At 37.8% G+C, this 12347-nt stretch overlaps 1 protein-coding gene across 2 annotated transcripts in view; it reads left to right on the top strand.

Moving 5' to 3' along the window:
• Positions 1-5058: 5058 nt before the first annotated feature.
• The window catches only part of SORT1 (sortilin 1), a 47871-nt gene continuing 40582 nt past the window's right edge, over positions 5059-12347 (top strand). The window contains exon 1 of one of the 2 annotated variants that reach the window (XM_034414762.3): positions 5059-5428. In XM_034414762.3, the coding sequence (XP_034270653.1) occupies positions 5219-5428 (210 nt within the window). In that variant the 5' untranslated portion in view covers positions 5059-5218. The remainder of the gene's footprint in view (positions 5429-12347) is intronic. The other variant, XM_034414761.3, reaches the window with a different exon arrangement.

The following is a 12347-nucleotide window of genomic DNA, read 5'->3' as shown; positions in this document are numbered from 1 at the left end:
TCTAATAAAGTGAAATTCAATGGTGAGAAAAGTAAGGTTCTACATTTAGGCAAGATAAAACAAATGCACAGGTATAGCTTGAGGGGGGTGGGGTTTGAACTAGAAGACCTCCAAAGTCTCTTCCTACTCTGTTATTCTCTTAAATCTTTCACTTGTTTAATTGTCTTTTTTTCAGTCTGAAGATTTATAATTCTACTGGTTTATAGCTTTGAGAATACATTTTGATTTTGCATGTAACCTTAAATTTGCCTTTAGTATGAATGAGGTAAGAGCATGCATATTATTCATTTTGTGCACTTCACTATTCATTTTGTGCAATACTTTGATTGGACCTATTGCTTTCTTTTTTTTCAAATGCAGATTTAAACAAGCCCATAATTTGTCACCTTACTAGGAGATACATTTCTTAATTAGGTTTAGATCATAAGAATGTGTATGCAGGGCCGGATTTAGATGAAAAGAGGCCCTAGGCTATTCCACTTATGAGGCCCTTTCACCTATAGTGAAAGTGTAATTTTAATTTTGCTAACAATTTGAATGTAGGCCCCTCTTGATCTTGAGGCCCTAGGCTGAAGCCTAGTTAGCCTATAGGAAAATCCATCCCTGTGTGTATGTCAGAATTTAGCAATCCTATTGTGCTACAGGGCGGATACTGGCTTTTGTAGTTCATTATGTAAGATGCAACTTAGCATTAATCATTAGAGTAGAAAAAATATTATTACTTTAGGAGGGTGATATTATCACACACTTTTTTTAGTATGTCCTGCCTGACTCAGATCTTTTCCAATGACTGCTTATATTTTGATACAGTACATTTTTATATGGTGTAGCATTAACAGTTGTACTAACTCCTTTAGATGAAAAAAAATCAGTTTTTTAGGAAAAATATAAATACCAACTTGACTTGTTACTAGTGTCATAATTTCTGATCTACTGGGCGTGCTTTCAAGGCAATGGGAATGCAGATCAGCCAATTAATGAATTGCTCATTGATTTAGCGTACTAATGATTCTCAATATTTTTCTTGCATGAAGAAAAAATAGTATTTGTCCAGATCCTCATATAAAATCTGTTTGCTTTTGTTGGGAATAAGGTAGTAAGACTTAAAAAGACTGAATAAAGATTATCTGTTAATTATCAGCTATTTTATGTATAAATTGGGTTGACAAAATCAGAAATGAAGAGGTGATAAGCCACCTGGGAAAGCCAAGGGAAATCATCAAAACCATAAAAAAAGCAAACGTTAGAATATTTTGAACATGCGATGCAACACCCAGAAAAATATGGCATACTTCACTTAATCCTCCAAGGAAAAATTGAAGACAAATGAGGTCCAGGCAGAAGAAAAACATCATGGCTTCAAAGTCTAAGAGACTGGTTTGGACAAAACTCAACAGCACTTTTTTGTGCGGATGTTGATAAAAATAGGATCACAACATGATTGCCAACATCCGATGATGGATATGGCACAAGAAGAAGTTGTTAAATTATCAGCAGGATCATGGATGGTTGCATCTGATATGTAAAGTCCTTAAAAGACACAGGAAGTAATATGTCCCAGACTGTCATTTCACATTCAAAATTAATGAAAACCTTTTGAGTTCTCTGCAATTCATGCGAGATCAAACAAAGAAGGAAGTGAGACCGGAAGAGAAAGAAAGATGGCAACATTTGAAACTACATGTAAATTGTTTGTAGAGACAAATTACAGAGGTCTTTGCATTAATCTGTAACAATTGCTGCACATTTTAGGTCACTCCCAACAAGGGCCTAACCCTTTTTCTTGGTAAAAAAACACCTGGAATTAATCATTTTGTTAATCTGAACTGAACTGGGACATGTACCAATCAAACTGAATTTAAAGTACTCCAAACAGTTTTATATATAACTGTATAAATCAACTGGGTTGATGTAAACTAGATTGTGTTTTAGCTTATTTTTCAATTATTTTTATATATTAGTATTCATTTTCTCTTATTTCCATAACTATTCATTACTCCCAAAGTGCATGATATGATGTGTACATGATGAGTTGATCTAACGTGAGTTGAATATAACTCCTGATGAATTCATGGGCATGTTCACATACAAAAGTGGTTTATCACTGCCTTCTTCAGGGTTCCACCCAACCACACTAATTATTTGCATAGTTTATAGTAAATGTTTCTCAACCTCAGCAATTTTAAACTGCATGGATTTCAATATTCAGCATGCTAGCTGGAGAATGATATAGGGTCTCCTGCTTTTGAGCCAGGGGCTGGACTAGAAGATCCAAGGTCCCTTCCAATTCTATCATTCTGTTATTCTTATTCTGAATTATGGAAGTGGAAGTCCACAAACTTAAAGTCGCTGAGATTGAGAAACACTAGTTTAGTGACTAACACTGCTTTGGTCACACTGATGGATTATCTCTGGCGAGGCCGAGATGGGGGTAATTCCTCCATCTTGGTGCTACTTGACCTCTCAGCGGCTTTCGATACCATTGACCATGGTATCCTTCTGGGACGACTAAGGGAGCTGGGAGTGGGAGGCACCGTGTTACGGTGGTTCTCCTCCTACCTCTCTGGTCGATCACAGTTGGTGTTGGTAGGACGACAGAGGTCGACCCCAGGTCCCTCATCTGCGGGGTGCCTCAGGGCTCGGTCCTCTCTCCCCTCCTAAATAACATCTACATGAAGCCGCTGGGTGAGATCATCCAATGATACGGGGTGAGGTATCAGCAATACACTGATGATACCCAGCTGTATAGCTCTACCCTGCGTCAATTCAGTGATGCGGTGGATGTGATGTGCTGGTGCCTGGAGGCTGTGAGGATCTGGATGGGAGTCAACAGGCTCAGACTTAACCCAGACAAGACCGAATGGCTGTGGGTATTGCCTCCTAAAGACTATGTTGACTGTCCATCCTTGGTTCTGGGGGGGGGGAGGAGAAATTGTCCCCCTCAGAACGGGCTCGCAATTTGGGTGTCTTCTTAGACTCACAGCTAAGATTAGAGCAACATCTGACAGCTGTGGCTAGGGGAACCTTTGCACAGGTTCGCCTAGGTGCACCAATTGCGACCCTACTTGGATCGGGAGGCTCTCCTCACAGTCACTCATGCCCTTGTCACCTCACGGTTAGATTATTGCAATGTGCTCTACATGGGGCTACCCTTGAAAAGTGTTCGGAGACTACAGTTGGTCCAGAACGCAGCCGCGCGAGCTGTCGTGGGTGCACCTAGGTACACCCACATTACACCAATTCTCCGCGAGCTGCACTGGCTCCCTATTGGTCTCTGGTCACAATTCAATGTTTTGGTTATTACCTTTAAAGTCCTACATGGCTCAGGGACAGGTTATCTTCGAGATCGCCTTCTACCGCATAGCTCCCAGCGACCGGTAAGATTCCACAGAGTTGGTCTCCTCTGGGTCCCATCAGCTAAACAATGCCAGCTGGCGGGCCCATGGGGGAGGGCCTTCTCTGTGGCTGCCCCAGCTCTCTGGAACTAGTTACCTCCTGAGGTCCGGACCATCCCCACCCTACTGGCCTTCTGAAAAGCGGTGAAGACCTGGCTTTTCCAGCAGGCCTGGGCCGTTGATCTCACTCTTGCGATCTGGCGAGATCCGGCCATGAATGGTATGAATGAGTCTTAATGTTTTTAATGTTTTTAATTTTTAAATGTTTTTTATTAGGATTTTAAATGTATTGTGAGCCGTCCTGAGTCTTCGGAGAGGGGCGGCATATAAATTGAATTAAATTGAAATTGAAATTGAACAGAGATTCTTGGAGGTGTCCCATCCACTACTTACCAGGACTACCCTGCTTAATTTCTGCCATAATGTACCATAGTTACCCTTTAATACAAGCCTTACGACCACAATTGAGTCCAAAATTTTTGTTGTTAAGTGAGACATTTGTTAAAACCATTTAACCGTGTTAAAAATGCCCCATTTTAAAACCTTCCTTGCCAGTTGTTAAGTGTATCACTGCAGTTGTTAAGTTAGTAACACGGTTGTTAAGTGAATCCGGCTTCCCTATTGACATAGTTTATCAGAAGGTCGCAAAAGGTGATCACACGTTCCCAGTACACTGAAACAGTCATAAATATGAGTCAATTGCCAAGGTCTGAATTTTGATCACATGACCATAGGGATGCTGCAATGGTCATAAATGTGAAAAACGGTCATAAGTCACTTTTTCAATGCTGCTGTAGCTTCGAAGAATCACTAAACGAACTGTTGTAAATCAAGGATTATCTATAAACTTGTCATATATTAAATGATTCTCTAAATTTATATTAATTTATATTGATATTGTTTCTTGATTGCTTATTTGTACCCTATGATTATCATTAAGTGTTGCACCTTATGATTCTTGGTGAATGTATCTTTTCTTTTATGTACACTGAGAGCATATGCACCAAGACAAATTCCTTTATTGGCCAATCACACTTGGCCAATAAAAAATTCTATTCTATTCTATTCTATTCTATTCTATTCTATTCTATTCTATTCTATTCTATTCTATTCTATTCTATTCTATTCTATTCAAGATCTGCAGAAAAGACTGAGGAACTAGGCTGGACTAGAAGACCTCCAAGGTCCCTTCCAGCTTTATTCTGATTCTGATTCCTATCTTGGCCAGCTTTAAACCTCTACTTCGCCAATGAGAAAACGCTTGATAGGAGAGAGCGCCCCGTCCTACTATTCGTTCCGACCACACACAATGGATGAAAGCCGGCTTTACCCTTTATTTAAAAAAAAGGACAAAAACAAAACTTGTCGGCTTCGCCTCCTAGCAACAGGAGTAAAGCCTTCTCGTGAAGCCTTAAATTACACGGAAAATGTGAAAGAAGAAAACACTTGCAGGAAATCAACCAATGAGCAAAGCGCTCTTCAAAGTGGGGTGATATTGACCAGCCGGATAATTTAAAGGGAGGAGGCTGGTAATAGGAGTAGCCAATGGCCGCTGGCCGGTGGGATGAAGTGTCCACTGTGCGAGATTGGCAGTTCAGCGAGCCGCTTAAAAAACAGAAGCGGGGATAGCTGAGCGAATGGGGAAAAAGCTCCAGGAGAGGTTGGCCGGCGGGTGAAAATCGGGCAGATTGACGTGCGCGGCAGCCAATGGCTTTCGCATACCTGTATTGGCGCAGCCCAATGAGGCGTTCGTGGCTCGGGCGGCAGGTGAGCCAGTTCCCCGAGCGCGGAGCGGAGTTTGGTGGTTGGGACCGCGGAGAGAGATGTTGTTGTCGCCGTCCTTGGTGCGCGCAGGGCTGCTGCTGCTGCCGCTGCTGCTCCTGGCGGCTCCGCTCTACGGCCGAGAGATCCGGTTCGGGGCGAAGGCTCTGCGGGTCCGGCGGGGGTTACGCGGCGGGGCTGAGCTGGAGACGGGATGCGGCCCGCAGGACGAGGGTTTCGGCAAGGAGGTGCTGGGCAACAACACTCACAAGGTGAGAGCAGGGAGTGGCCTTCCTGGCCGGGGCGAGAGACCAGGCTTGGGGCACTGATGGGTACCGCTAGCGCCGCCAAGGCTGGTGATGCAGAGCGGAGGGCTTTGACTTTGGAAAACCGAACTTCCCGCTGGAGCGAGCGAGCGAGCGAGAGAATCGAGGCAGGGTCCGGCGCGATCTCTCCGCAACACGCGAGGATCGCTTTGGTGCCTTTGAAGTGGCTCCTCTGAACATGGGCAGAGTGCTTTTTTTTTTTCTTTTGAGAACCAACACAACAGCCGTATAAGCTTCTCCTTGGCTTTCGCCCTGTTTGTCTTGGACTGTAGCATGACACTCGAGCAGATCGTTTTCTTTTGTCATTGGGCAACATGACACCTAGTGTGGTGTTTGGGTGTAGGGGATGTGGATGGTGATGCATATGTGGTAAAACAGCCACACCTTTTTAGATGACAAGAGAGCTGAAAGATCCGGTAGGTTAGTTAGAAGGAGTTAGGCATAAAAGTGATTTTATCTCTTTTTCCCCTTTCTCCTGAGCTAAAGGCTAGGCTGGTATTCGCTGCCGTGATTAGAGAAATAGTGTGAGAAAAAGATGCACTTGACAGAATGAGACCCGTTTGGAGCCTCTGAAAATAGGGAACAATTTAGCTGGGATGCAAACATTGATGACATTCATAAAATGTAAAGGTTACCTTTAGAACATACTAAATTCTTAACCAGTCTCTGCTTTGGGTATTAAAAAGTAATGCATACTGATTCTGAGATTAGCATTTGTATGATGGGGGCATCCTACAATAGCAGGGCTAGAAATTATTAGCTTGATTAAAATAAAAAAGTCAATTCCTATGGAGCGAGGAGTCATCAGTTATGCGATTAAATCTTAAATTATTGTATTCAGGTCCTTAATCCTATCACTACACCAGTCTTCCTCAATGCCCTATTGTCCTGATGCTATCTGGAAATGTGAAGGTTCAATGCATTTGGTGGGTACCCTCTTAGGGGGGAAAAATGTTCTATCAAGATAATATGACAGTTGGACACGGGAATGGCCCTTGACAGAAAGTAAACTGTTGAAAGCCTGAGAATAGGACTTGGTTATCCTGTTCCTGAATGCAATAGGTCTAAGACTATTCTATTTTTTATGTATGTCAAGCAGCGCTGCTAGGCATTTGTAACATATGATTGAAATGGAATGAAATAGTCACATGTATCAAATACTGAACACTCAAATGTTCACTGGTCTCAAGTAAGGAAAATCCAAAAACTTCAAGGGAGTTTTCTAGTTACGTTTTCCTCATTTTTTTAACCCTATCCAGTTAAATATATTCGGTTTTCATTATTTTTATTTAGTATGGTTTTGTTACATGTTTCCTCTTTTTAAAAACAATTTCTAGATGCATTCTCATTTTTAAAAAAACTTACGGTAAATATTTGCTTCCTATTTTTTTCTACTTTTCTTTGCTAGGCCTATTTTTCTTCCTTTCAAGCAGATTGGTAATTCAATTCGTCATTTATTTCCAGTATTTTTTTACTTTGATACTTGTGTTATGTATAATATGATCTAACTTGATGACTTTCTTGGTGTATTTTAATGTTAGGTAACTTGAATCTATGCATTCACATGTCTGCATTGCCTCTCCCCATTTCCTTGTTTGTGTTTTTTTGCTTAAAACAGAAAATCCCAAAGTACGCCTACATTTTATTTCTAATTTATGGAAGGCACTTAGTGATAATAACCTTATATTATTTCTAAATGTACATAACAAAGTCCAAAAATAGTTCTTAAGAAAAGAAAGAAAACCAGTTTGCATGCTAAACTTCTTCTCCATCTGTCAGTATTCTGCAAAAGCTCTTTCCTGTGGTAATAGTTTTAATTTCTGTTGTGTTATTTTTGGAATTACATTGTTGCTCACTTTTAAAATAAAATTCAGAAATGAAAAGAATAGTGAAAATCCTCTGAATTGAGCGTTTCATAAATATATATTTACCTTTAACAAATTACTGCTCCCATTCCTGATTACTGTTACATTTATTCTTTATTGTCCATATGGCTGATGCTGGGGTTTTTTATTATTGTTACGGTGTATATGACAAAATAGAAAGAGCAGTTGTTTTTTCTGCCAGAGATTACTACAAGTTCTCATATGGAATTTTACTAAATTTAAGACTGAAAGCTCTGTTAAATGCAGATTGGCTCAGTTGAATCTGGTTCAAAAATGACAGTTCAACATGAAACTATATTCAGAACTAAGTCAGAGAATGGGAACAGAAAAGAATGAAACAGGCATGTATAATAACCTCATCAACTCTGGTTCACTAATGGGGGCTCAGATGATCCACAGTTATTTATTAGGAGTTTTAGACTGTCACACATATGCAATATTCTGATTTACCAGGAAGAAAACCCTCCAAAGTACAATTCAATAATCAATACCATTGACTATGGATACAGAGATGAATATGTTGATTAGAATCATACTCACTTGCATAAGAAAATTTTCAAAACCCCCCCCACATCTCTGCTTCTTATAATTATTTTTCCTATAAAAGTGTTTAAATATTAATATGTACATCACTTTCAGAATCCGCTAAGGTACAATATTGGCTCTAAAGCAGTTATGACAAAGCACATTGAGGCAAATTATAGTCAGATAAATCAATACCAATATTATCTATCATATATTTAATGGTAATAATACACCAGATATTACACAAAATACAAAAGCAGCACAATTTCTACTGAGAAAGAACACAATAAACAGCATGTCAGAAGAACATTATTTTCTCTCCACGATCTGCAGCTGTGTTTAATATGTATAATGATCATATCAAGCGGAAAGTTTATCATAGTTTACTAAGGGAAACCTATGTATTTTCTTCTTGTTGTGGTCTATTCATTTTAATTAAACTAGTTGACAGTATGTATTTCTAGCTTAGTTTCTCAATTGAAATCCTGAGAGGAAAAGTTGTGATCTTAAACTCATACTCTTTTTAGTTAGGACAAGTATCAACTGTGTTAGGTAACAGTTGGTATACATTTGTATATGTACTTCTAATAACATTATTGTACATGGTTGAGTTAAAGAAACAATATATTGCAACAGAAATAATTCTAATGAGTTAATGAAATATTTTTAAAATATTAAGAAAATGCTATATTTAGTAAACCTAAAATCTTATCTGTCTTAATTATCTTCTGCAATTTTAAATTTTAAATTAAATTTTGCAGTTTATGTACTTCAGAACTTTCAATTTTTGAATACTTATTAATCCATCTGCAGCTAAACACTTACCTAAAAAAATATTTACAATTCAGAAAAATCATATAATTATGTCCAATGGATAAAAAATATATATTTTGGGATATGTGAAAAAAGAGTATCTAGTATCGGGGAATCTGTGTCCTTATGTATAATTCGATGACAATTTACTTTTTCACTTTTCTTCCCCCTCTTGTCCATGAATTGTATTTTTTTAAAATTTGTGTTTTGTAACAAATCAATATTTATATATCTATTAAGAGTATCATATCTCAATTTGTATCTTTGTGTATTCATTTGTATGAATTATAAAGGGGTTGCCTCCCTTCCCCCAAGGTCTGACTTTTCTAGTTATTTTTTTAGGAGCTCAAAATAGGAAGTCAGGTGAAATATTCATTTCATACTCTTGCTGGCCAAGGCGGAGATCTGGCCTTAATAGAAAGGGAAAACCCGACCAACTGGTAAGACAATGGGCCTGCAGTTAGTATGTTTTCTTTAGGCTATTTGTGGCATAGGTTTCACAGTATGGGAATTATGTTAAGGTTAATTTGCCAACTTGCTTAAAGTTTCTTTTCCCTTTTTTTCCTGCTTTAGGGGGCTTTATTCAAAATATCTAACTATCCATTAAAATGTGTGTCACTGGTACTATAGATATTTTTCTTAATATGAAGATAATTTAAAGCAAGATTTGGCTGATCTTAGAAAAACTTAGCTGGATCAGACCTGGTCAATATTTAACAAGAGTCTATTAAGAAATCTTAAGAGTTATAAGCCTTGTCTGAGAAGTTGAAAAACATTCTGAAAGAAAACAGCTGCAAACCACATCCACATATTGCCAAGAAAGCTTTGTTGAGTGGTCACCAGTAATAGAGATTGAGTTGAAGTAGTCTCTATCCGATCTGCCTGTATTAGATTGCAATTCCCATTGTCTTTTACCATTATCCATACTGGGAAATCTGAGTTTGATATTTGGAGACCTACATCTGCCTTCTTTTATCTTCTCCTTTCATCTATTCCTGCTTTTCCCCTGTTTGCCCTAAAATGTCATTGTTATTAAAGTGCCCGCTTTCAGTAGAGCTTTGGAAGTTGGAAATCATTTCTTGTTATGTGATGTATCTCAGATATTCAGCTTTCAGTTATGATAAGCTTCTAAAAGCTATTTATTTATTTTTGCTGGAATGGAAAGGAATTGAGATCTGGTTTAATTCCATCTGCTGCTGAACTGTGAAATACTTGGATACTTCGCTCGCCAGCCCTTTGCCTTCAGCTTACACAAGGTTATTTTTCATCTGTTTCAATGCAAAGCTTCTATGATAAAAGAACCTCACAAGAGCTTGGACGTCTCAGCACGTGAAAGAATGTGGAATTGTTTGCTTGTAGTGTCTGTTCGGTTGTTGTCATCTGTAATAGAATAGGCAGTGCCTGTTGGAGACTAGAAAGCTAACAATGGCTTTCACAATGTTCTTACAGACTTTTTGCACATTTAAAAAGTAACAGTTAAAATTATATCTGAATCTCATGCTGCTGTCTCACACCCATTGTATCAGCCAACTAGGACTCTTCTTCCAAATATAAACAGTTATTTAAAAGTGCAGCCAAGTAAAAAGATAAAAAAATAAAAAATAGAAAAAGATTATAAGCTGTGTAAAATTAAATAAGAATTTTTTATTAACTAAGGTACTATATTTAAAGGTGATCTTATATCAGTGTACTACTTTAAAACTATTGTTATCAATAATTAGGAAAGGCAACCAACATGATATGAATAATCAGAGTAAACAATAGCAATTTTGGTTCAATTTCATAGCATCAGTAGTTATTATAACAAGTAAGCAAAATCTTTTTTATAATCTTATGCTAAAGTAAACTCGAACTTCAGATGTAGTTTAAGTCTATGTCCAGAATTACAGTATAGTCAATAAATAGTTTCTATTTTCTGAATTAAATTTAAACTCAGTATCAGATTTATTTGATTCGTTTTAATACAAGATTATATATGACACTAAGCCATGCTCTGTATCTTGGGAACCTTCACATATGCAAGGGTATTGGAGCTATCCTTCTTACTGGGGTATGAGTTTCAGTTTCCGAATAAGAGCTAAATCAAATCTAGGGAGACACTAAGATAATTTGGGATATGACATTTAGACCTTGCATCTACCATAGAGCTATTAGTACATAATATTCACATATTCAAGTAATGATGTCACATTTTTTTTTATAGTTGTGTTACTTTAAATAATGATAAATGTATGAAGGCCATACATGTTTCTTCATGAAGAGGTGAACTTAATGGCATACAAGATTATGATTTTAGTTTCAAGAAATTATAAAGCATCATAAAGTAGCAGTGAAGATCTAGTGAAAACAACATGATTGCGGTGGAAGATGTTCACAGGAGTGCTGTATGCCTAAAATCAAAAGTGTGTGAAGGATGGTCTGCTCAATAGTACTGTATGGCACTGAATGCTGGTCAACCATCAAAAGTGCTGAGTACCCTTTCCATGCCATGGGGATAAGCATGCTCCCTTGGTCATTAGGCATTTTCCTTCTTGATCAGCTCAGCAGTGATATAGTCTGGCAGCAATGGGTGTTGCACGAATAACAGAGAAAATGTGGGGAAACTGCCTGTTGGGCATGGGATGGCTATGTTCTACAAGTTAGCATTCCACATTGTTGCCTGCACCACCTACCACTTTAACAATGATGGCAGGACACAGTTAACCTGGATATGAAAATCATCCAATTGGACCTGGTTGCTGGGCTTGATTGCATGAAATGGCATTCATTGATTCATAAAGCGGCATTGTTCTATTTGTTGGGCATCTATATTTGGCAGTGCTACACTAAATCATAATTTATCATCAAAATTTCCCTTCCTGATTTGGCCAATGCCTTCCAAGATCCATTGCAATAGAGGAAATAAGAACCACATCATTGACCTAATTAAAATTTTTCTATTTGCTTAGTGGAATAAGGAGTTAAATTCTTTTCATCTGAATATTTTTCTAGCATTTTCCAGCTGTCTTTCATTAACCAGCTATGGTAGACTGCTTTAAAAGAATACTTTTCTAAATCATAGGCAATTCCATGAAAATGGTGCATTTCAAAAAGAATATCCCAAACGTGTGTGTGGGTATCAGTTACTGTCTCATTATCAATGTCAACTCTTGAAACTCTTGAAAATATTCGTGTGTTTTTTTCAAATGTTGTGGTGATCTCTACCCTATCTATCACTAATTTGTCTTTATATTTTTTATGGGAAAAAAACCCTTGGGAAATGGACATGGTGATACAAAGTGCCAGAGTCCAGTATCATTGTCATAAGAATCTTTCTCCACAGTTCCCAAGACAATAAATAAAAAAATAAAAGCAGAATAAATAACCAAATGTCATTGTTTTATTTAAACAATAAGTAATTTACTATTTAGCTAACTTGGAAACTACAGAAGTAAGTAAATGTGGTATGCAGTGTGTTCATTTTTGTTTTACAACAAATTAATTAGTCTTTTACAAAAGACTAATTTTACAAAAAAATTAGTCTTTTAAAAAATATGTATTTGCGAGTGTTGTGGCTTCTGGAACTCTCTCAGGAGATTCTTTGTTTCTCATTAATCATCCTCTAAAAATTGAGGATTCTTTTTAGCAGTGCCGCCTTTACT

The sequence above is a fragment of the Pantherophis guttatus genome, chromosome 3 (assembly GCF_059756535.1).
Source record: "Pantherophis guttatus breed Tessera chromosome 3, ASM5975653v1, whole genome shotgun sequence".
NCBI lineage: Eukaryota > Metazoa > Chordata > Lepidosauria > Squamata > Colubridae > Pantherophis > Pantherophis guttatus.
This window is presented reverse-complemented; position numbering and strand designations above follow the sequence as displayed.